We start from the raw sequence: 27,010 nt of genomic DNA, 5'->3' as shown, positions 1-27,010 counted from the left end.
CACTCCTCCACCCTCATCTTGCCTTGCTTTAGTAAGTAACTAGGGAACAGCAACTCTTCAGTCAGTTAGAAAAATATAGTGAGACTAGCTGAGTTTATTTTTCTGTATCTGTCTGATTCTTTCCATCTGTGTTGTTTTTCACATTTCCTGTGAGTGAAACTCTGGTGTTTATTTTAAATAGATATTCAGTATTTTCATGTTTTCTTTTTGTTACGTATTATTAAATCTATCTAACCTTTCATTGTGGCTGGTCTTTTAGAAAATATTTAAACTTTGATAGTACTTGTATTTATTTAGTGGCAATGTGGCTTCACATTCTTGAAAGTCTTGCTGCTTGGTTAACACTACCATTTCTATAAGTATTAATTTTACTAAGTGTAACTGGGTACCATTGTAACATCCTTAAAGTAGCAGGCTTCAGGTGTTCTGGTGGCAGTAAATCTTCCTTATAGTCTGGGTTGAGGTGTCAGAGTGGGTAAGCTGTGCCAGCCTTTCCCAGGTGTGTGTGTGTGTGTGTGTGTGTGTGTGTGTGTGTGTGTGTGTGTGTGTGTGTGTGTGTGTGTGTGTGTGAGCTTCTTTGAACAAGGGCACAGAGCACTGATTTCACAGACAAGGTGGTGGAGGACTTGGTTTAGAACACCCGGCTAAGGACGCAGCTCTGTAGTAGTCAGTGGGGAGTCTTATTCTGGGTCTGGACAGAAAGCCCAGTCCCAGGTCTGGAGTGTGCATTCCCTGTGTGCTCTTAAGGGAAACTGTACTTAGTTCAAAGAGCTGCATCTGAAAATACTGTGCATGTCTATTTTTTTCTTGGTAAACATTCTTTACCGGTTTCAGTGGTGAGATTTGAGTCTCCTTGATCACTGACCCAGAGGAGGGACATCACAGTTATAAAGAAAGAAAGAAAATATATGTAATGTACAATATACGTAAATGGATAAAAATGTTAACAGAGTTTTCTTTCTTTTCTATTAATGTAAGTGTACCTAATCCTTAAGTGATAATTTAATAAATGTGTTTGAAAAATAAAAGAAAAATAATAACCACATAGAAAAATGAGACAGCTTCATACATGAAAGACTTCAGGCATGTGGAATAAACTTCCCCTCTCAAATTAACGTATCCTATCAATTTATACCTTCAAGAAGAAACTGGATGACTACATTGGTACCTGCAAGTTCCAGCATGGAATCAATAACATTTAACTCCCTGATGGCCAATAATCTGTGAGCTTGCTCATCAAACCTATGAACCTGTGAATTTCAAAGTCACTAGACGCCTTTCTGTTTAACAGCATATATTACTTTGTTTTAGCAAGTACTGACACCACTCAAGTCCACAAAATCACATAAAATGCTTGGAAAGTAAAGATTTTTAATTGTAAAACCATTTTTTACACTGCAGAGTAGCAAAAATTGCAATTACAGCTACTGACTTAACTGAGAACATGATACTGCTTATTTATATTCAGGGAAAGTGGACAAAGGTATCGCATGGTAGAAGCAAACAAGACATACTGCCATTACTTTCAATATGTAAAGTACAAATGTGCATAACCTGGAAGTTACAGATTCTACAGTCCAAATCAAAGAAAAGGAAGAATTCTAAGATAGCTGTACACTCATCAGGAAGATGATTGAAAACTCTTGCAGTGTGAAAACTGAGGACTTGTTGTTAGAAAGAAAACAGTTAAATTTATCAGTCTGGATAAAATAAACTTACTGGCTAATAATTACACTGCCTGGATGTTAGCAAAGAAGACATGGAGACACTAACAGACAATTAAGCAGAAAAGAAATAAAAGCTCTGGCTAAGAGAAGCCTTGTGACTGTTGAGCAAGAAAAGCAGTTCAGGATTCAGCTTTAGTATAGGAGATGGCTTACAGTAATTTACAGGAAAGAATTGATCAAATGCACTCAAAGGTGTTTAAAATGAGCGAGACAATGGGGAATATATTAAACCAAATGTCAGATGGCTGGAAAATAGAAGCTTTAAGTCGCTATTTAAATCAGCTGATAAAACTTGATAGACTGGCTGAACATATGGCTTCTTAATTGTTTCAAATAGAGTTACCCGAGATTTTCTGCTAAACCTGGGAATCTGGAAGGAATACACTGTACTAATTCAATGAAAGTACAAATTAAGCAGCTGTACAGGTATTCCAGAACAGGATTTGTTAACCAAGAGGTCAGATAATTTTTTTATGTTCCAAATCCAGCCAAAAGAAACTAGCCAATAACAGTCAATTAAATTCTTACAGCTGTTCCTGGAAAAACTGTGGAAAAAAGTAACAGTATTAAGAAACGGAGACTGCTGCGGTAGCCTTGTCGCCTCACAGTTAGACGTTGCCCATTCGATTCTCAGTAAGAGCATCTTCTGTGTGGCGACATGCGTGAATGGACGTTCCTTCGTTGAAGGTTATGCGTTAGGCCCGGCAAGGCAGCACGTCAAAATCTACTGCCAATCATTAGCGGACCGGATTTCTGCTGTGGCGACCCCTAACCGGGAAAAGCCGAAAGAAACAAACATTAAGAAACGGAGACTCTAGAGTATTTCTAGAAAATCATTATTCACTGCACACCATAGAAGAGAAGCAAATTCATCCCATTAAATGGGTACATCGAGAGGCAGGTGTGACTATCAAGTTATTATATCCAGCTGTCTTCAAAATATTTTTTCTAGTGAATCAAAGAAAATTTTGAATGCAGAACAAGCTAAGAAGGGAGTAAAAAAGTTTAGCCAACAAAGAGAGAGAGAGCAAGCTGAAGGTGACTTTGTTTCTCTATCTTCTGCCAATAAAAAGCCCAGAGAGGGACTTTGGCATTTGTTTATTGGAAAAGTCCACTTGGCCAAAATGGGCCCATTTTCAGTGGAGGCCCGGGGAGGAAAGCTCCAGTGTAACAATAAGGCTTACATAAAGTTTCAGAACAAGATTCAAATGAATTACAGAAGATCAAGAAAATTAAATGAAGACATTATGAAAATTTACAGAAAGCAATTAATACTGAATAAAACATACTCTCAGCAAAGATAAAACATATTTATAGTACAGAGAACAGAAACATGGCATGATAATACTAGGCAAAATTAAATTGTTCACATTTTGAACAGTTATAATCATCAAGGAATTCAAGTGACTTAAAGTGTTGCATATAATAAATAGGACAATGTGTAGATAAAAAAAACACAAGAGGAATACTTATATATATAGGGAAAAGAATAACTGGAGAGAAAAGAGGGAAAATGAAGGAGGAGGACAGGGGAGGGGGAAAAGCACATAGGATGGACAGTAGGAAAAAAGAGAAAGAAAAAGAAAGTAGAAGGAACGGGGAAAGAAGGGAGATAAGAGGGGGAAAGGTAGTTAGGGAGTTTGGAGAGAGCAAGAGGAAGAATTAAGTAGTTAAAAGTTTGCAAGATTTGGATAAGAACAGATTAAAGTTTGGTTGGCAGAATTAGGTAATGGCAGAGGAAACAACTGTCCAATTACATATCCAATTAGATAGATGACTGCACAGTGCAGTTTTGAAGTTGGAAGGGCTTTGTCAGTGAAATATTCTGTCCTTGTTCCAATGGAAATGACTGCGTGACAGAAAAAAGTCCAGGAGCTAACTAGCAGAATTAGGAGTACACTGGACTAGAACCAGAGATCAATACTGGGAGGCAAAGACCAGCCAACAATATGAAATTAGTAAGTAAATGAAAGAATTGTAAAGCATCAGTCCCATTAGGTGCAACATACATTTGTGATCATGCTAGAAGCAGCAGCTGAAAAGACTAAGGCTACTGACAAAGTTAAACTGGTGGGAGATCTCTACAGAATAAATTCCACTTTAAGTCATTACTTAGGACACCAAAGCAACTAAGTAAAGAAGCTTTTATCCTTATTAATATTAGCATATAAATTTCAATATGCAAATTGCTTGTTATATTGCAGTGCAGATCAATACTGTTTCTAGTCAAGAGTTATTTTAAATGTGAGTGGGGGAGGTATCAGGGATTGCTATATATATCCATGATATTAAAGAAAGGTGGTACCTTTTTCCTTAACAGCAATGTATCAAGGCTTTCCTGTGTAACAAGACATGAAATGGTGAAAATAAAATAAAGTTAATATAATGATGAGATGTAAGGAAGGGGGTTGTAAAAATAACACTAATCTTACTATATGTAGAATTACAAAAAATATAGTATTTTTTTTATAGAGGTGGATGTTTAGACTAAAGTCTTTAGTTTAAGCTATACACAATTTTTAAGTAAACAGGCTTGAAAAACAATAAATTTAAATATAAAAATCTACTGTTCTTTTTTTGCAATTATAAAGTTTAGTTTAATTTTCTGTTAGCAGATAAGGAGTAAACAGGTGCAAGCAAGTAATTGTAAGATGTCTGATCAGTGTTCTAAGTGAAGGGTTCCTTTTTTTTTTCTTTCTCTTTTGCAGTTACTAGCCAGCCCCCCCCACTGGCAAATGTTTTAAGTTGGAAATAAGGAGTCTGAAGGTGCAAAGATGTAATCAAACCGTCTGAACAGTGTGCACTAAGTGAAATGTGTAAGATATATAATTAACTTTTAAAAGGAATATGGGAAGTTCACTGAAAATGAAGTCTGAAACTGTGGAAATGAACAGCTACACAAATAGTTGCCTCCTCAGCAGCCTTAGTACTCTAAGGCATTAAATATAATGGTGTGCAATTTAAATTAGTTATTGAAGTCTAGCCGATGCAAGTTTAAGGGAGAAAGTTCAAGTTTACTTAAAGCATATAAGTAGCTTTTCATATCCCAGGGGGAAATAGAGATAAGATAAAGACAGACAGCAATCAGATTAAGTGGGGAACACAGACTCTAAAATGCATTTTAGTATAGTTATCCCCAATTTTAGAATAGGTAATGCTCCTGTGGGCGCAGCCATCAACTTAGGGCAACTACTCCTATTCTGAGGGGTAAAACACCTTCTTTCCTTTTTTGTGTGTTTACTGTGAGCTGTTACGAAATATAGATTTTTTTTTGTCTTGAGGGGTTTTACTGAAACAAAAGCCTGGGAAAATGTGACGTGTTCAAACAGAGATGGCAAAAAAGCAAATCCCTACAAGATCAAACTGCCAGACAGTAGTGTGTGCATGTCAGCTGCAGGATGGAAACATTTATTAAGAACGATCACGTATAACATGTGAGAGTTAATACCCTTTAGTCTCAATGTTACTTTGACAAAATTAAAATGAAAATTAGATGGCCTTACAGGCAATAACATAAAAGACAAGGAGTACTGAATTATATTAAGTAGTATAGGGTACACATGGCAATATTATAGGGGTCTATGACAATGGATCGAAAACGCACCCTCAACTCCTGCTAAATATATATACCAACTCAGAGATCGCTCTACAGTGAGGAGAGGGCAAATTTTCTTATCTTCACTGTGCTGTGATCTCAGAAAACCGATTTCTATCAATGCCGTTTTCGATGTAAAAGCCATTCGATGAAACCAGTTTTCGATCCAGTGTCACAGACCCATATTATAGAAGCATCTGAATAGAAATGAGCATTTGAATCTGACAAAGCAAGGTTTTCCAGACAGACATTCAGCAGAGTATCAGGGACAAAGGAAATGGGGAGTAATAATACTAATTCTAAGAAGGGCTCCATAAGCGATAGAAGATGGTGGGAGAAGACAATAATGGTAGATATCTGGTAGCAACAGGTTACTTGGCAAGGGAAGAGGATTATGCTGGCAAGTGTTTACATTTCCACTAAAATCACTGTTATCCAGCTTGGGAGAATTTGGGAAGAACTAAGTTTTCAGCAGGAATTATTATATATGGGTGGGGAATAGAACCCAATTTCCTATTGTGAGGCTATATTGGAGACGTAGAAGAGAAATAGAACAAAAGTGGGTAGATTTCTGAAGTAAACAACAATATTTGATATGAAAGATATACTACAAAAACTGGGCAAGACTGAAGAGAAATACTTTGTAGGACCATGTGGTTTTAACTGAAAGTTTGAAACGTATCCAATAACAATAACTGATCATGCACCAATAAGAACTAAGATAAAAATATACAGGATAGTTTGAAAATAAGACACTGGTGCATTTTATTTGAGAGGAATTTAAGGAATGGGTATTGAATTTGATTAAAGAGTTATTAGTTACAAAGGGACAGCTAGTGACTGCAAAAAAAATGGAGTTTAAAAACATGGTACAAATAAGAGAAAGATACAGGGCAAAATGTCATAGGAATTAATTAGAAGGGCTGACAAATGTTAACTACTGCAGAAGGGGAATATCGCATAAGAAGAAGAGGTGCAACTGCAGACTGTTACAGGGAAGATAAATGAGTATTTGGATAATATGCATGTGTTTAGAAAGACAAGTGTTAAGCATTTATTTTTAACAACAAAGTTAGAACAAAGTACAAAGAGCTGCAGCTAAACATAAGGAATATATGAATCGAAAAATGACCAGGGAGCCTAGAAAATTGTTTTAGACATTATGAAATTTTATAAAATTTGTACAAGGCAGAGAAATTTGTAAATCAAGAAGAGGCACAAATGAAAATATTTATGGAAAACTTAATTATCCCAAGTTTAGAGGAACATGAAGATCAACAATTAATAGCTAAGATAGGAAGAAATGGGATAAATATAGTGATGTACATTCAATCAAAAGGGAATTCTCCAGGAAAAGACAGTATTCCTGTGGAAATCTGGAAGACAGGAGGGAACAAAGTAATAAAGATCTGGAAAGTTTTTTTTAATGGTATTTTATAAAGGAGAAGGATATCAACATCTTGGAAGAAAGCTGTGGTGGCTATATTACTAAAACTCCATTCAGATCCAGCTTCATGTCAATCCATTTCTATTTTGTATACTACTTAAGAGAATGGCAAATACATTGCCAAAGCTGATAGGTATGGGGATCAATGTGATTTTGTGGATGAGATGCAAACATTTGACAAGATTTGTATGACAATGACAATCCAGAGGAAAAGCAGAGAGTATGAGAAAACACTATTGCCGATGGGTCTTGATGCAAAGAAAACATTCAGCACAGTCAGCTGGAAGTTTGAGTAGGGCAGTGGTAACCTTTTATTCTGTAAAGGAATAACAGAATTAGTAAGGTATCAGAGGCAATAAATAAAATGGAAGGATTCCTCTCTGACAAACTGCATTTGAGCAAGGTGCCCTCTTTACCCACTGTTTTGTGATTCACATATTATAGCCACCTGTAGGGAAAATAAAGGATTTACTAATTCAAAGATATAATGGGTATGGTTTTCAGGAAAAGTTAGCTTCATTTGCAGATATTTTCTATGTGATAAATCCAGAAAAGGACATTTTGGTATTGCAGAATATTTTGAAACCGTTTCCGGTCCTTTCAGGGTACAGAATATGAAGGAGCACTGAAAAGTTCTAAGCCCGGTCAACTTTCTAAATTCTGAGCGTTATTTTGCCTCTGTAGCTGAAAAGAGGATTATTTCATCTCGTAAAGTGTAATGCTATGTTCTGACATTGTTTTAGATCATTGATTGAACCATGTCAATGAAAAGTGTGGAACTCCAAGCCATCACGAAGTTCCTATTCCTGCTGAAGAAAACTCCAAAGGAAATCCATGACTGTATGATTCAAACATTGAGTGAAAAGTGCTCTTCTGACTTAACTGTGAATAAATGGTTTGTAAACCTTCAGAGTGGAGATTTTGAGACCAAAGATGCAGCAATGTCAGGAAGGCCTCAAATGGTGTCAACTCCTGAAATTGCTGACCATGGCCATGACCTGATTTTGGCAGATAAGCGAATATTGGCTAAAACAATTGCAGAGACACTACAGATATCCAGGCAACATGTTGGATTTTTAATCCATGAGCAGCTGGATATGCAGAAGCTGTCAGCCAAGTGGATTGCCAAATGTTTAAATGTCGACGAGAAAAGACGTTGAGTGGACACTTCCAAGTTGATTCTGCATCATTTTTGTTGAGCTGGTGTCAACTTTTTGGAATGACTAGTTACCGTTGATGAAACATGGTTACACCACTATGATCCTAAGACAAAACTATAGTCTATGCAATGGCGGTGCTCAGGTTCACTATGGTCAAAAGTTCAAGACCCAAAGGTCAGCAGGAAAGGTCATGGCCACAGCATTTTGGGATCAGGAAGGAATTGTAATGACTGACATCTTCCAAGGGGCCAAAATGTTAATGCAGAATACTATAACGCTGTGCCAATTAAAGGAGGCATTGAAAGAGAAAAGAAGTGGAAAGCTGCGGAATGGAATTCACTTTTTGCAAGACAATGCACCTTTTCACAAGCCTGGCAAAACGATGGATGTTTTGATGAAACTAGGGTTTGAATGCACAGACCATCCATCCTACTCACCCGATCTTGCTCCATCTATTTCCTGTTTCCAAACCTTAAAAGAGAATTTGAAAGGGTGGCAGCTTGAGTGATTTGGAGGTGACTGTAGTAGAGCAGTATTTCAGTGACCAGACTTCAGACGTTTTTCTCAGGGTTACAGAAACTTCAGACATGATGTGCCAAGTGTGTTGAACTTCGGGAATAATATGCTGAATAACTTATAAGTTTCATGGCTCCACGTTATTCCCTTTTTGGTCAGGCTTAGGAATTTTCAGCACCCCCTCGTAAATGAAGAAAAAACAGACTATAGCAGTAATTTATGTACCCAACCATGAAATGTTTTAACAATACCTGTGTGTATGGAGACATAAGATGGGATATTTTAGGTGTATTCTGTTACAGCAGCTACGCATCTGAGGGAAGAAACTGAACAAAAGATCATACAAAAACTGAGAATCTGGAAGCTCTTGATTATGGATATGAACAGTAAGGTACAAACAGTGAAAATGTAGTTAGTCCCCCTTGGTCTTGTATACAGGTCAGGCATAATTTTATCAATCAGTGAAGTTGTAGATGATAACTGGCAAAAATCTGAAGAAATTTATCAAGGAGGGGAGGAGAGCAAGAGTTAACTAAAGTAAGCCAATTCTCCCAATAAAATGATGTGATTTACGGTTACCTGATTTGAAAGGGTACTTTACAGTAGTTAAGGCTTACATACATAATTCAAGAAGAATGTTCTAAATGAAACTAAAAAAGGTTTATGACGACACGCGAGGGTGGGATGGAGTAAGAGAAACAAAGACAGAAAGGAGAACAACCACCACCATAAAGAATATTACATTCATAAAGTAGCAGGAAGTGTTCTAAGAACATAGTAGTGCAGGAATGGAGTAAAGATTTTACAATAGGGTTACAGAAAATAGGTAAGATGGGGCTGAAATTTATTGGAGAAAATGAGCAAAGGAACTAACTTTACTGGGAGCAAATAAGTCATGAGGGAAAGTTAACAGGGTGGGATAAGACTAAGCAGATGTTTGGACTGCAGGTTGAAAACTGCCATATATGGACAAACTGGGAAACAGCGTCAAGTCAAACACCAGCTCTGGAAGGGTCTTTTGTTGAGACTAGAACACAAACTGCAATTAAAAAAGGAATAATTGGTATGGCATGTAAAATACTGCATTATTGTAAGAATCAATTATAGGAGGTTAGAAAAGTTCAGGGAAAAAGAATGGAAAGATTTCTGAGGATTTTTCTTCAAATATCAGATATGTGATGGGAAATTCATAAGTAACAGAGAGCATATTTTTTTAAGAATTTAATGATGTGGCAGATTTTAGAATTTCTCTACAGAGTACTTAGACAGAAATGTTAAGGGATCAAATGGTTGCAAATAAGGAAATTAAACTTTTGAGGTGGGACATAGGATATGAATTGCCTACACAGAGAAATGCCTTGCAAAGTTTAATGTTACTGGCTGCCAAAAACAATCACTAGAAAATGGAAATCATATATATTACTAATAAAAAAAAATCTTGGATACTGTAAAGAAGATACAAGATCTGGAGATACGATCTTTAGAAAAGGGAAAGAACTAGGTTCATAGAAATAAATGGAATTTGTGTGAATACATGTAGAAAAATGTTGGACTGAGGTTTAAGGAAAGTCAGGAATTCAGCAACTTATGTAATGTTGAAGTGACTGAGATGTTTTAAAAAGAAAACAAATGCATACTGCATGGTTATAGCACTGGAAACTGCTATTATGAATTGTTTTCTTTTTTTTAAATTTGTGTGTACCCATGTTAAAACTTAAAATGTGATGATTTCATAAAGATTTAATAAACCTGTTTAAAACAAAATCCAAGCCAGACCCACAAACACAGAGGTAATAAAGTCAAGAACATTGGGCAACACTCAAATTCCAGGACAAATACGTAGTACAAGAACAAGATGCAGAATTGGTTGCCAACATTAATAGCTTTCTACTATAACGGCTTCTGGCAAACTATTAAATATCTGGCATAACACTGTCACAATATATAATAATTAATATTAGTAGTCATCCAATGCTTAATGAATTTAATTTCTTTGTTAAAATTGATAAAATTAACAAATTCAGCCTTGATGTACTTCCAGGACAATCTGATACTGCTCTGAAGTGAACACAGATTCTACAGATATAAACCAAGTGCATTTGGAAATGTTCTTGCATATATTATGTCTGCATCCAATCAAAGCTCCTGGATTGTGGAAAAAGTCTTTGCCAGGCAGACAGCTTACAGAAAAACCTGCAAAATGTATGTAGCAATGTGAAGAGTGGAGTGATTAAATATCTTGTCCTAGATAAATGCTATGATTCTAAGGGCACTAAGTAAAACGTAAGAAGAAAAAGATGAAAACATCAAATATGTACTTACTGGGAAGAGTAGAAAATCGGAAGGAGATGTGATACAGACTGCAGTGTATCATCAGAAAAAAAAGAATGGGCCAGAGTAAATATGGAAGGGCAGAAAAGAAAGAGGCTGTATGGGTACTAGCAAAAGGATAGCAGATTCAAGTTCAATTTATGACAATAGCAGTTAAACACAGCTACAGAACTTAAAATGACGTGTCAAATTTAGTCATATGGAGATCAAGATGGATTAGAGAGACTAAGTCCACAATGGGTTTAAAATGCTGCAGTAACTGAACAAACAGTACAGACCCCTCAGCTTCTTCTACTAGCTTATTCATAAGTTTACATATAAAAGCATGGTTCTCTCACCTGTCTTCCTGCTTTACAAAGACACTGGGTTTATAATTATAAGTGCTAGGATACAAATGGGATGTGAAAATTGCGTAATTATCTATGAACCTGCTTTGCACATCATATCTTAAATACAATATTGACATTTTCTGCCCTACTTAGTTTGTTTGAATTCCTAAGCACTAATCTTACACTCTGTTATCAATTTGTCAAACCCACTAATACACCTCTTCAAACGTTCAAAATGCACAAGTATCTTTTATTCTGTAATAGTCTGCCTTATTTCATATGAACGTAATCTCATTAGCAAATTAATGTGCAACTGTTAATGTATATTGCTTAATGTGTGTTCATGTATATTACTGAATGACTGCCAAACGTTGTAATATGTTGGACCTGTTCTCCCAGGTCCTCCGCTGAAAAGGGATTTTGACTAAACTCACTCAGAGAAACCTGGTAAACAATATGAAAATAAAAAATAAATAAAGATAAAGTGTTAACTCCACGACTCTCTCCTGCTGTGTCATTCATGCCATACAATTCTGGCATTCAGTATATAAATACTGAAAGAACAGAATACTAAGGTTAACACATGGGGTCGTTAAGGAGTCTGTATGGATGTCATAGTTTGGTGGCGATGACAGTTCTTCTAAGTTGCTCAGATGGTTGAAGTATTAAAAAAAAATCATCATTGTCCGCAGCGAGACAGTAACACATGACAAAGCAAAATACTGTGGTAAACACAAATGGAAGTAAAAACACTCAATTTTACAGGCAGATGTGTCAGACAGATATACTAAGGTAATGACTTAAACACAAGAGGTACTCAACTGTTATCATTTTACCAGAAAGTATTATTTACACCCATAACATTGCTTTCACATGGCTGGGTCCTGGAAAAAAAGTAACTTTCCCAGTAACTTTAATATCAGTGGAAGGAACTTATGAATTTGGAGGTCTTAGATGGCTAATTGTGACACTGTCAATCCACAGGCCAACAACGGGTTGCTGTGACTTCATGCTGAAAAAAGTTCTACATTACCACACTGACCTCTCAATATGGGCATAAATGGCACCTGACAGCAGCACCACCTATTGGGTATAATCTGGTCTGGTCATTTGGTCACATCACAGAACAAAAATCAACAGCCAAGTATGGAACCTGTAGTAATTACACGGAACATTTTGTTATGTTCTACACTTCTCTATCCTCAAAGATGTACTTAAACAATGAGGTTAAAACAGATACACACACACACGCATGCAGGAATACAAACACGCAGGAGTGCTTGAGACAAATCCGAGATTAAAAACCTTGGACTATTTCAAAAAGAAAATGAATCTGCTATGTCACTGAGTATCAGTCCACAAAAACATGACCAATATTGTAGCAGCCTCATAGAACAGAGGGATAAAGCCCTTACTGTACTCCGGATTACCCATGTTCAATTAACAGCAAACATGCTGGAGAGGCACTAGGGGGAGGATGAGATTGGGTGACTGACATCAGCTCACTCATGCTGGGGGACATAGTCAGCCTATGCTTGATGCAATAAAGCAGTGGTACCAGCCTGGTGAAAGCCATGCTGCATAAGAGCTGCGCTATGTAGTCAGGAGGTCGCACATGTGTGGAAGCAAGCATACACATCCCAATGGCAACAACTGCGGCACTCACAAAGTTTCCATGGGATGTTGGGAGTCGGTCTATTCTCCATGGCAGCAGTATGATGTCACACCAGACACACAAGAAACCTGGGCAGTAAAGGCAGAAAAGCTGAGGAAGCTAGAGATGATTGAGATGAACTGCCTGAGATGGGTGGGAGGATACACGCACTGTGGGATAGATGAAGAAACGAGGACATAAGAACAGAAGCTAAAATAGCTTCAGATGCAGAAAAGGTAAAAAAGAACTGATTACAGTGGTTCAGGCACATGTGAAGAAAAGCAGAAGACAATCTGGTGAAGAAGTTTTGGGACAGACAGGAAGATGGCAAGAGGAAATGAGGGCAGCCAGCATACAGGTGGGTGGATTGTGCAAGAGAAGACCAGCGACAATCAGGGATGAGTGTCTAAGAAGGCAGAAGAGTGCCAATGAATAAAGATGGTGATAGTTGACATGACAGCCTGACCCGATGTGGAAAGTAGGAAAAGGGCGGTGATTCAACAGAAACAGGAATGAGGATATGGCCTCATTGTGGAGCACCTTCAGGGCCATTTCTCTTAATTTTTATTTACAGAGCAGATACTGCTACCTAGAAGGTATTGCTTAACACAGCCTTTTTTTAGAATGTACATTCTCATACTTCAGCACATGAACCTTCAATAGTACCCAAAAAGCCCAAACTGTTCTGATAAACACAAGACTGCTTAACACCATACAGTAATGTATCAGTTATATATCTTTTTGGTGGACTGTTTTTGAGAGGCAGAAATAATGTAGACCACCAACGAAGATTGTCTGGCATCTCTGGCTATTGCTAGAATTGGAGGAACCATACAGTTAACTTCTGGGCTTTTAGCTCCATTTAGAGGCAATCTGGAGGGGTGACTCAGGAATTCTGGATTCGAATCTAACACTTAAGGAGGATGTATCAAATGAGGATAAAGGAAAGCGGATCCAAACTTGTCCAGGATCAAAACAGAGCAATGAAGGTCATTCTGGTCTTGCGCGCTTAGGTCTTCTGAAATAATTTTGTCAAAATGGTATCTGGAGGAAGCATAGAGGAGACACAGCAGCTAATTGTTAACTACAGTATCCGCTGGTCACAGGCCCTGTGGAGGAATCAAGGCAAAGTAACTGCTGCACTTGTTTGCTCAGGTAAGAGGCAAAGAGATCACAGCAAGGCTGGCCCAGATGACTGAAAATATGTGCCAGCACTGACTGAGAGACCACTCATGAAGCAGTAATACTTGACCTGCTCAACTTGTCTGCTAGTACATTTAATGTCCCTGGGATATTCATTAATATCAAAAAAATTATGGGAAGATATCACCCACTGCCACACTCTTATGGCTTCCTGACAAAGTGGGTATGATCATGTTTCCCCTTGTTTGTTGATATACCAGACTACTGCCATTTGTCCATCTGAATGGAGCTCACACCCTTGGGAGGTGGTCCTGGAACACCTGCAATGCTAGCAGGACCACTACTATCTACAAGATGTTGATGTGAATGAAGACCTGTAGGGGTGGCCAAGTACCTTGAACCATTTTCTTTTAGCAATGCCCCCCTCCCAACGCCCCAGAAAGGAATCATCCTTGGTTACTGTGGCCTAGGGTTTGGTGGACAATAGGTTCTTCCTTCCATTACTGAAGGATAGGTTATCCAGCATTTGATAGGATTTCTGCAAACTTATGTGATATAAAACTTGACATGGAGGGGTGAAGACTTTGCGACTATTGAAATGAAAGGGTCCACTGTAGTACTCTGCCAGAGCAATAAGTGTAATGGTACAGGCCATCAAACCTAAAAGATAAAGAGTCAGCCTTGCTTGAGGAAGGGCTGCTGCATGACTAATGAAGCCAAAATACATAGGTATAGTACTATGGTGTCTGGGAGTTTGGCAATTTGAAGGATCGTGTTGAGGTGACATCTGATAAACTCTTGTGCGCTGAGTGGGTGACAACTGACTTCTGGACCGAATGTAATGCCCAGTCGCTACACAAGCAGGGCCCAGTGCTGAACCAGTATCCCCTGAAGTAGTAGTAAGGAGCCAATCTTCCAGGTACAGGAAGATCTGGAACTCATGCGGTCAGAGATGATATGCTGCCACTGCCATAACATTTGTGAACACCTGGTGGGCCATATTGAAACTGAACAGCAGTGCTCTAAATTGAAAATGATTGGCTACCAGCCAGAAATGGAGAAATCTCTTGGATCACCCATGCATCTTTATGTGATATTAGGCATCCTGAAGATCTAGGGAGCACATCCTATTGTCCTTCCTCAGCAGAGGAAATATGGACTGCACAGTGACCATCCAGAACTACTTCTGTCTTAAGATTTGAGGGAGATGGCTGAGATCCAAAATTGGCCTGAGGTCTTCTGTCATCTTTGGAATTAAAAGGAGAATGGAATAGATACTGGATCCTAGCTGGTCTTGGGGGACCTTTTGGATGGCATTTTCTAGCAACTTGGGAACCCCTGTTACCACAGATTCCAACTGACTGGGTGGAAAGTCTGGAATCTTTTATTTCTTCTTAGCATAATATGAAAAGGGAATGGTAAAGCCTCAGGAGATTATCTCTAATGCCCAGGAATCTGTTGTAATATCTTTACAGGCTTTTGGATGCAAGGATAAGCACCCCCTGACTGCCTCCTGAGTGTGGCAGTAACCCTTCAGGAGCGCTGATAGGGTTTCTCGATAAAATGACCATGAAAACCCTGGTTATGCAATCTGCCTCTGCCCCCTAGGGAAGATGTCCATTTAAATTGCCTCCCCTATGCTATTGTTGGGGGGGGGGCTGTCTCCAGCAGTGTCTTGAAGGTAATCCTGTGACGTTCTGAACTACATCTTCTTACTGCCCCTTTAGCTCATGGAAGGGATGCTCTGAGGACTGGAGAAGCAGATTCCAACAACAGATAGGGTTTTGCTAACTTGTTCACTCAGTCTCTAACTTTTGATCCAAAAAGAATAGAACCATCAAATGGGCATTAATGAAGGATGTCTTCCTCGAAATCCCACAGATGCATCTAGGCATGCCAACACATGGTAATACCAGTATTTGCTACTCTGGCTGTACCATCAGCTGCCCTGAAAAGCAGATGCATGGACACAGACACAGACTGCAGGCTAGGCAATAGGGAGTCAACTGTCTTTTGAACATCTGCTGGTAAGTTACCTGTGAGGGACTTGGTAATCTCCTTGATCAGGTCCCTTTGAAAACATATGTGCAAAGTAGTTCAGTGCTCCAAGAGAAAAGAAAGTCACTGAAGCATGTGTCCATTTCCCAAACCTGTCCAATGCCCATGACTCACTGCTAGGGGAATGAATATAAGAACTCTCCTTGGACATTTCCTTTTTTTGTGGCTGCTGTTACTACCATGGCATCTACTGGGGGACCTTTGCTCCAGTGCTTCCTGTCTTTAGGAGCAACCAGAATCCTGTGTGGTTTCTTGGTGATAGATTCCACTATACAAGGGTCCTTCCATGTCCTCTGCACTACAAGGTCTATAAGGGCATCAACAGGACCCGGATATAGTAGAATCTATCCACAAAAAAACAAACAGGATTTTGGGGATAGGTTCCACTACATCACAACCCTTCTATGCTTACTGTGCCACAAAGGTCTATAAGGGCCTCAACAACTGGTACCACCCAGGATGCAGATGAACCAGTACCCAAAGGCCTCAAGAAGCACAGATTCTTCTGGTGAAGGAGTTTCAGTGGACCAAGGCCCTCATTGCTTCATCATCAAAGGTGACATATTCTAGAGTGAATCTTGTGGAACTTTCACCTTCATCCAGCTCTACGTCTTTTTTGACAGACTCTGGAGAACAGTCTATGTGTTCCCGTTTGCAAGTCTGTTTTCTAGGACCTTACTTCAAGAATTTTGGGAAATGGATCCATATCAGACAGGGAACTTGAGTAGCAAGTATCCTCAAGGCCTAAATGTACCGACTGTCCCTGTCAATCTGAATGAGTAGTTAAGATGGATCAGAGTTCAAAGGTAGCACCTGACTCCTTGAATCACCCAAAACCCATTCAAATGCCTTGAAGGCTGACAGAGATTGGAGCTGAAGGAATGTCCCTCCTATCAGAGGCTGAAGGAACAATCTCAGCCCCACTCACAGTTGGCTCTGAGGCTGACCACAGACCCAAGCTATCGAGAGCTGAAGTACTGAGAGGCAGACATGGCTCTGAAAACTTTGGAGTCAACTTCACCATGGGATGCCATCTAGGATGCTTTGGGCTCCAAGAATAGTCAGGATCCAAAACAGAGTAAGGGATATTAATGAAGCCGAAGTCCGTCAAGTTGTCTTCTCCAAATGAGGTGTCCTGGGAGGATTCAGACCTATGGGGACTAGATCTGAGAGGTGAAGCTGGACCTGCACTTGGTGTGCCTCGGGGGACACTAAGACTTCTAGTGAACCAGACAGACCTCAAGGATGATGCTTATCAGCAGAGGTCTGGAGTACCATCTCTCTTGTAGGATGAGTAAATGGAGTCTAGGACTCGCAGGTTGTGAAGAAAATCTTGGGTGAGGTGAGGGAGATCAGATCCAAGCAGCGGGTTTATCAGACTTCCTTGGAGTCTTAGGTGCCAGACCCAAAGGATCTGTCAGATCCAAAGACCTTTTCCTAGACTTCTCAATTCTCTTTGGATCTCCCTCTCTCAGATTTTTTTTCTTTTGACTTTTCTCTCTCCTTTTCCTTCTTACCCATTTTTCTACTTGGGAAAGTTGGAGTTGGCCTGGAAGTACTAGTTGCTGAAGGCTGAGAAGACAAAGACTATCTGAGGAGGGAGTACATTTTCTAGGAGAGTTTTTTTTTGTGACCTTCAATAGCCCGAGTCACAAAAGAAGCACAATTATTGCAATTTGCCATGAGGTCAGCAGAGCCCAATCAATCACAAATAGTGCAGGTCTTGAGGTGGAATTTTATGTCTACATGCCATGCACCACTTGAAATGCTGGGGTTTGTCTGAGATGACAGTAGAAGCCCACAAGAACATTAATGTGCAAACTTGCTCTACGAAATATTAGAAAGCTATTTATCTAAATATTTCTGTTTATCTAATTTTTTTATCTCAAGCCTACTTTTAAAGAAAGGAAAAAGTATTTAACCCCAAGTATGGAAAAAAACTCCTATAATCCTTATACTAAAAACTAACAATGCTATCAACTATTTCCTTACAACTACTTAAGCAATATCAAAAATTCAGTACAGCACAACTATAAGTCTGATACTAAATCTAGAAAGGGTTATGGAGGAAACTCTTACGATTAAGGAAAGGCTTTCACTTATTGTGAAAATACAGAGCCCTAAGAACACACAGCTGAAAGTCTGGCAGCAATTGAGATCTGAGATACTTAAGTACAGAGGAGGGAATTATGGGTAGGGGGGAGTCAGAACCTTGTATCTGCAGCTTTAGAAAAGCATGAAGGGCAGATCTAATCAGATTCAGCAGCCCATAGGTTGAATCAGACACAAAAAGACAACATCGTATCTACATTTACTACTACTTGCATTCCCAAAATACTGAATTCTGGTGATGCCCACTTTTCCAAACCTTTAACGCATATGCTTAAACTCATCACTTTCTACACAGACAATTCCTGTTAGGTTTAATTATGCTCTTATCCCTTCCTAAGGTACTTCACCCCAATACATTAAAGAACAACTGCTAACCTTTGTAGTTTGTCAAAAATCTTTGAAAACTGTATCCATGAATAAATGCCTGAATACTTCCAAAAATATGACCTGTTGTCTGATAAAATGCAAGGTTATTGCTCATAACACAGTATTCAGACTACAAATTTCTCATTATCATCATACATTTACACAAATGTGGAGAACAACTCTAACTAGCACTGTCTTCCTAGATTTTAAAAGACCTTTTATAACCATAACATTTTACAACAAAAACTTTCTGACTATATATTTAATGGTAAAGTAAATACACTGCTTAGGAATCATTTATGTAATACAACTTTCACTATTAGCAGGTGAAATTCTTACTCAGATTACAGGACCCATTCATACTGGCGTTCCCCAGGTTTCTATACTTAGCCCACTACTCTTTTCACTTTACATGGTCTGCTGTGGGACTTGCCCCATTTAAGCATTATTTATTTAATTCTGATTACTGGGATAGGACAAAGACCAGTCTGACTCACCCAGTGTAGAGATAAAATAAGCGATATAACAGTACATGTAGAAAACACTGTAGACAAATAAACAAGTGATATAACAGTACAAAATATACAAAACACTGTAGCTAAAAGTTGCGAACAATGTTACAGAATTATTTTTCTTAAATTTGTAATTGGCTCTCCAATGATTAATTAACATTAGCAAATTCTTATTCATGAAATTTGGCTCAGCAAAAACAACTGATAATATCAAAATAGCATCTATTTGTGATTTGTCTGTAACTTTACTTCCTTTCACTGCATGTCAAAAACATCAACAACTATTTCCTTGGACAACGCGTTTACTTATTGATTTTAGTAATTTGTTTATTTATGGATTTTTAAAAGTTAGGCTCATGTGAGATGACTACATCTAAAGCTTTACAAGAACCTAAGGTAGCATACAATATTTCACATCTACTTGCATCTGAAGTTTCATATATGACTGCTATCAACATCTTAATCACTAGACTTGAATGCATCTAATACAGCATTTGTATCAACCGTACTCAGCTGTAGTTCAAACCAATGAAATAGGATTCCCGTATTTATCCACCTTGCTAGTTATATCAATCACAATTGTACCTCTAGTCATAAGGCAAAATGGCTTCCCCATTCCTGCCATGTCTAGCCACCTGCTTAACACTCTTACCCTTGAAGCTTCTTAAAAAAAGGTACTGTCTCTACCTCTGTCAAAGTGCATGAACATACCTACTTCATCAAAAGAAATGCTTCCTTCAAATGTCAATGACTTCAGTTCTCGCTGGCCACTTGTGAAAGATCATTTTACATTGCTCTTGCCTTGTCTAACGGTTTACCTAATAAAATTTACATAGCATTTGAATAAGTATGGTGCTTTGACAAGTTATCATATGTGCCAAATAACTGAGAGATTTTACACCTGAACTGCTTAATGTCTACAACTTTCTTCCATACCTCTCCAACAGTTATTCTCTATCAAAAGGCAGTCGTGGCAAAGACACTGACTACTATAGCAGAAGAAAGGAACAGACTGAGGAAGGGCAGGCCACAAAGACTGTGAACATATATCTTCACGATCAGGATCCAGGTATGAATGCAAATCAATCCTGGCCACACAAAAGTCCTCCTCCTTACCTGAGGACACAAATGAAGGAGATCCCTTTCTTTTCCATTTTATCATCTTTGATATTAACAGGGAAAATTCCCTGGTTTATTTTTAGAAGAGGCTTGATACTAGTCCACTTGTCAAATGAAAGCAAGTTACAAGTGGGCCAAAATGGTTTCTTGCACCAGTTCATCGGAAAAACAACTTTATAAGTGAGTGGAGTACAGCTGGGAAACAGGTGGAGCTGCGGAAGGGTGAATAAGTTGTATCAAAATCCCATGTGGAATTTTGCAGGACTCTGACTTCAGCTCTCATGACACTTGTGTTTGCAATACTGATTTTGCAGATTCTAATTTATCAACACTGTCACGGTTTTAATACTAAATGTTTGTAACATTGGTGTCAGAATGTGATGTTAATGTGTCTCTGCAACTTTCTATTGGAAGCTGTCCAAGTAGAAAAATACATTAGAAATGTACAACTCCTCAATGAGTTATCAAAAGGTACCCATTTCTCTGAAAGCCTATAATTTCTCTATTTTTCTGTCTTTCATTGTTTTTGGTTACGACAGACTCTTTTTTTAAGTTTTAAAACCTCTTTGTTTTATGAGTGCTTCTCAAGCTTTTGTTAGAGCCACATGGCTGCTATATGACAGCCAGGAAAGATCCACAGAACAGTATATACCACCATGGGAATAAAAATTAAACAGCCATAGCTACCCTGATGGAGGCAAAAAAAAATCCAGAATTAAAACTATTACAGATATACACCCAGAATAATATTTAGGAGGATGAGTGAGGTTTAACAGAAGGCAGGAAGTGAGTTTATGTAATATGTAGTGTGTGCAAATGAAAAAAATTTTAAAACCATTTGTTTTCTTTACTGTTAATGTATGTATTCCTATGTCTTAAGTGATAAATTAATGAGTTAAAAAAAAACTCTTGAGATAATTAAGCATAGATGGGACAGGGACTGAGAAAAGGTCAAATCCTTTGGCTGTGGCTCATACAAACAAGCCCATTTATCTCTGTGCCTTTCAATTTCTGAGATGAAGAGAATTATAATGCTTATATTTTGCTTTTAAAAGAGGACAGTAAATGTGTGTGTACATGCATATGGGAGGAGGACATCAAACATTCACCGAAGCCCATGACTAAATTATCCACTGTACGCTAACTTCTGCTATGAATCAGAAAATGTAAAAATACAACAGCCCACCAATTTCACCAGAGAAAATCTTTTGTGTGGGTGCTTGTTCCTCCCTATCCTAAGCTGTCTCCAATAGGGAAGGTAAAAGTACAAAGGAGCAGTGCACCTGTCCTGTCTGACTGCAAATGGCAAAAACTTAGCATGCAGAGCTGTTACTTGACATAGTTCTTACTGCATACTAAATACCTGCGGTCCTAGAATTTGATTTATTGTCTTGACATCTGCACACTATTTTGTGCCCCCTGTTATGCCACCGCTAAATGATGAGAGCTTAAAATTTACATTTTTCCTGCTTACCTTGCTTTAAATGGTGCATGCTGCCTTTGCACCAGGAAATTTCCTTGGGGGGGGGGGGTCTCATTGTTTTGTGTACTGTGTTCTAATATGTACCGTGCAGTACCTATATTCCGCTGCTGCAAGTTGGAATCTCAGAGTCTCTACTAAGGGATATGGCCCAACAAGTTTACCCAGTTAAACTGCAATAAATAACAAAAGAACCAACCTGAGTGTCATCAAGAAAGCCCAAAAGCTCATAATTAAAATGAATTTAAATGAATTTGATCAGTCTGTGTTCTGGGAGAGTCACACTACCATGCTAGCATTCTTATGTAATACAAGTAATAACGGATACATTATGGGTAAACAATGGCAACAGACCGCACATTGTGAATAAAACCTGTTCCTGTGCCCTGCCCAACAAAAAAAAAGTGTTTTAAGACTACATGGTACTGTTGTAGACAATGAAACTATTTATCATTACTCTACAAAAAACTGGGTTGCTGAATCAGAAAGCATGCTTCTCACAAAGTGCTTTCTGGTTCACAGAATAACCACACAATGCAACACAAGTTGTCAGACTAGCAAATGAAAGCAGCTGAAAGTAGTTATCCAAACAGAGAAAAGTCACCTCCATGATTTTGAACAATCCTCATATTCTTTTTTTTTTTTTTTAACTAGATGCAGTTTTCTGCTTTTAATTTTTTTTGTTCTTGCTATCTTGCCAAATAGCGTCAGGTTCTTTGACCAATTACTCTGTGAAAAGGCAAACCTAAAACAGTTAGAGAGAGAGAAATGTTTTATAGACAAAGACTGCTGGCATGACAGTATATAAATGTTTTTGCTGGAGAGTGAAAGCATATAATATTCCTCAAAATGAGGATGAAATCCTTTTCTTCGCCATATAGGGTACATACTAGCATCAAAGTATTCACATATGGCAGTAGGGGGTGGGGTTATATAAATGGCAGACAATGATTTATTTCTAAGGAATCGGAGAAAATCATGAAGCCTGCTCAAAATGTAGAATAGTGTTAAGGAAAATACAGGTCTTCTGGTAAACAGCAAGTACAATTTCAAAGGTCACACTCATCAAAATGGCAACTATGTCTGAGTCCTAATTAATACAAAATAACCTAGTTTACAGCAAATAAGGAAGAAACAAAATGCCATGTGCCAAAGCTTCAACTACTGTGAAAACTATCTTGCACTTACAAGGAGTTTTATCATTCATTATTTTCAAACATAAATGGCCATACTGGGCAATTCAAACACTCATAACAGAAGCATAACGGTGTACAGACAACAGATGTAGATCTTAACTGCTAAAGCACAGTTACTTACAGCATGAGTTACACAACAATAAAATGCCAGTCTTAGATAAGTTCAATCCAGAAATTCTTAGAGAGATGTTGAAACAGCTCTAAATGCAGTCAAGTTGTAAAACATTTTTTTCATGGCTCAATGTATAACTCGAGTGCCTGCCCTTCTTTTCTTAGGATAAATAAATTTTGGCATACATTTCAACACAATCCCATAAGAAATGCTCCTTCATAAAAGCAATACTTAACACACAACACACACATGTGTGTGTGTGTATGTGTGTATGTATGTGTGTATATATCATGACATATTAGTGAACTTCAGATAACCACTGTTCTTTCTGCTTACCAAAGATCTGTAACTCAATTAAATTGTAGTACTATCTGTAAGAAATTTATATCCACACACAAACCTCTGTTGGAACTCCTTCTAATGAAATACATTATGGCCAATTCAACATACAAAAAAAAAAATACAGAGGAACAGGCCTTACTCCACGAACTACTAACTTTGAAACTGCACAACAATTGGCTAATGAACAACTTTTTTCCAAACTGTTTAATGATTTCTCTATGAAAATACTATAAACACCACCAAACAATTTAAAACAAACAAAAAAAAAAAACTGAAGAAGCATTTTGTAAGGGGTCAGGCCACCCCTACACCCTTATACTTCTACATCTCGAACTATATTAATTCCAACATCATGAAACAATGGAGAAAGCAAAGGCTTAACAACAATGTCCGCAGAATATTACATCTACAGATATACACCAGAACAAAATATTTAATGGAATTCCTTTCAATAAAATGCAAGAACCTATCAGCAACATAAAATGTTGATTGAAAAAAAATCAAAATTGTTAAAAATATACAAGCCTGCGGGTATTTCACTAAAAATACTAGAAGCTCATAGCATTTCATGTGTGTAAAAATGTACCCTTGACTATATGATGGAACAGATCAGAACATTTGCAAAAGTGCAGCTTGAAAATTTCGAGTTACAATAAACTCCTAGAAAAGTAAATAAATCAAACTCCAAGCACAAGGACAGAAAATTATGATGGACACCTGTGTTATTGCTGTTTGTTTCCCATAACCTTCTCAACAACAGATGAATAACCGGATGGTTTATTATCTCAAGTACAAGAAGTACAACAAAACAGCACCAGTCTTATACTGACTGCTTAAAAGGTATGCTTTGTAGTGGCACAATGCAATATTTTTAAAGTTCATTCAAAGCAAATGGGTCAGATTAGACAGCTGTCACATTTCTACTGAATGAAAGTCTAATAAAACTTCCATTTCAAGTGGTCATACCTGTGTCCGAAGAATTTCACCTTTTGACAGCTGCATGTCACCAGTCAGCTCCTTGACACTCACACCGAGTACCTCCAAACGTTTACTGAAGTAATTTGTCATCTCAGCAGCCAAGGCCTTCATAGGTGCTACATACACAATCTGCAGCAAAAGGACACTCAGCTGATAAATGAGTAAAACCCACAATGTCATTTGTCTCATGGCAACCAATACAAATCACAATTTATTGTCAAATATTACTGCAGGTACTTACAATGGAAAATCTTAATAGTGATATATGAAAAGTGGTTATCTTTGCTGGCTAAATGCGCAGCTGTTCAGAGGACAATGGATTTTGTTTATGCAGTTTCACTGCTTTGAAAATTGGTTCTGCATCAAAGCTAAATATATTTCCAAAGAGTTCCATGTTTTCAGGTCACAAACAAGCTTGGCTTTTACAGTAATAAACTAAATTAAGTTACAACTTTCACAGGGCTCAGAATACTGATACCCTTGAGAACTTCCCAATTTTTTATACTGCAGGCATCTCTATAATGGATTTTATCACAGCAGATGAACACTCTTTCTGTGGTTCATTAAATTTCTACCTTAAACTCATCTTTTTTGATAACTCCTTGCTGAATGTGCTGACGTATTTCATGCAGAACAGTCAACATCGCGATGTTAGTCTTCCCAGCTCCAGTAGGTGCACAGATCAGCATATTTTCATTTGTGTTGTAAGCTGTCTCAAACACTATTGATTGGATCCGGTTGAGTCGCTTCATCCCCTTGAACACCAGCTGCCCAATCTGTAAAGTTAAGCAGAAAAAGTGAAAATAAAACCAAGACTAATCAAATCTCAGTCTTCAAGATTATCTTGAGACTCCAGCTACAAGAAATGCTGTAAAAAGTAGAACACATAACAGTTTTCTCTAAAGTAATCATATATGGGCAAACTAAACTAAATTACATAGTTAAAATTATTACTTTAGAGAACTGCTGCTGAGAGATTATTTTATTTCTTACAAACCAACTCCAACTGCTGTTTTCAGGCACTGTACATGAAAACTATTATATACAGCAAAATGAAAAGTACGGCGAAGTGTAACCAGATACATTGTAAAGCAGAAGATGTGTGCTATGTGTCTTGGAAAAAAGCAGTTTAATAAAAAAAAAAAGTCTGAAAAGGCTTACTGTTTGTATACAATATGCAAAACTGAAATGTTTTGTTGTACAGAGAAATTTTCTGTTAATTGCAAACAGATTGAAAAAAACACCACTAGGACACCTTCAACACAAAACACAAGTTCAAGACTGGGATCTCCCATGTCAGGACAGACCAGGAAGAATAACTACAAACACTATATCAACACTCTAGCCCGACTCCTCCTACAGCAGGATAATGAGCAGTACAAACCCTCTAAAGTCTAAAGTAATACAGTAGTTACAACAACTAGAATGTTTTGTCTGGTAGGTGCATCACTTCCCTACCATTTCTACTTACAGCCCTCAGTGAAAGATCATCTCACACGAACATACAAATGGAAATGTAATTCATTTAGTAATACTAGTAATCACAAGGGATACATTCCAAGCAACAACAGAAAAAATAATCGAAGCTGAAAATGCAAAACAAAACATTTTTATTAATGCTCAAAGAAAGTCAGACTTGCATGATTGTCAAAATTAAACCAATTCCATCCACACATTTACAGTGACAATTGTACATCAAGTACTAAACATGCTGTCAAACATTAAAAGTGTGTTTTTGCAAGTGGGCAAGTCCTCCCCCTTCCCCATCCGCACTGCCTCACACCCCTGCTAATTGCACACTCTAACTCCAAAATCGCTGCATCTGAAAGAAGGGGGATTCTCGGATAACAATTTTGGATATTTAGTATACATTTCCCCTGTAACATACTTCTTCGTAGTTTCAGGACTTGCACTATCAGGTCTTTGCAGCAGGAACCATTCACTGATCTTTAAACAGTTTTGTCTTTTGACTCTAGTCAGAAATGGGTTAATATTATACAAGTGTAAAGAAAGAAGGAATGATAATTTGTCTCAAGTGAGAAAAAATAGGGAATATTCCTCTGAGGTGACTTATTTAGCTTTTTGTGTCCTTCTGAGAGAGTCAGCAGCTTATGCATGAATAAGCCTGGTTTGATGACACCAAATGCAAGCTAATCAGAGCAGGATTATCATCATCATCATTTTTATATTTACTCTCAAATAACTTGACGAGCCTCTCCAAGGAAGAACAATGTGGCACAGGGAACGTGTAAAGGAAGATGCACCAAATTCTCTATTAGGTTCTTCTCTGAAAAGGCAAGATGTGTTACAGCCTTATGGGTACTCTACTCCAAGTAAAATATAACAGGATCTCCAGGTGACTGTTTATTCTACTTATCCTGAAGGCCATCCTTGACAAAAATGGTTAAAGAGACAGGACGCACAAGGTGGTGGCCATACTGGAGGTTTACAACATACAACTCAAAAGTTAAAAACACAATGGAAACAAACTCACTCACTATGGTTCAAAAGGGGTAGAAAGCTCTGCTGCTCAAACTTCTGCAGCAGAAAGATAAACCCTATCACCCTTTGCAAACTGTGTTTTTAAAGTCCCAGTCTTTTATTAATTTATTAACAGACTGACTGTCCTGTTTGACCGAGAAGAAAAATGCAAAATATCCAAGAATTTAAATCCACAAACTATTTGCACAAAATCTGAGGTGTGTGCAGCCCTAGTTCACAGTTAAACAGTACAAAAGTAACAGCAAGTAGTTTGGAAAAGTAAAGCTATACATACAAGGAGGAGTGCAAAAAAACTGAGGTAAAAACTGATGTACAATGAAAGCAACAATCA

The 27,010-nt window shown here is 37.9% G+C and overlaps 1 protein-coding gene across 1 annotated transcript in view; it reads right to left on the bottom strand.

The window, feature by feature from the left end:
- The window catches only part of ASCC3 (activating signal cointegrator 1 complex subunit 3), a 4,485,173-nt gene that overhangs the window by 3,594,438 nt on the left and 863,725 nt on the right, over positions 1 to 27,010 (bottom strand). The window contains exons 7-8 of the mRNA XM_044069284.1: positions 24,753 to 24,953; positions 24,166 to 24,306 (exon numbers count right to left, since the gene is read on the bottom strand). Coding sequence (XP_043925219.1) covers positions 24,166 to 24,306; positions 24,753 to 24,953 — 342 coding nt within the window. The remainder of the gene's footprint in view (positions 1 to 24,165; positions 24,307 to 24,752; positions 24,954 to 27,010) is intronic.

This window comes from Protopterus annectens, chromosome 1.part0, assembly GCF_019279795.1.
Source record: "Protopterus annectens isolate FY-2018-M chromosome 1.part0, PAN1.0, whole genome shotgun sequence".
In the NCBI taxonomy this organism is placed as follows: Eukaryota; Metazoa; Chordata; order Ceratodontiformes; family Protopteridae; genus Protopterus; species Protopterus annectens.
Note: the sequence above shows the minus strand (reverse complement) of the source record. Positions and strands in the feature narration are given on the sequence as shown.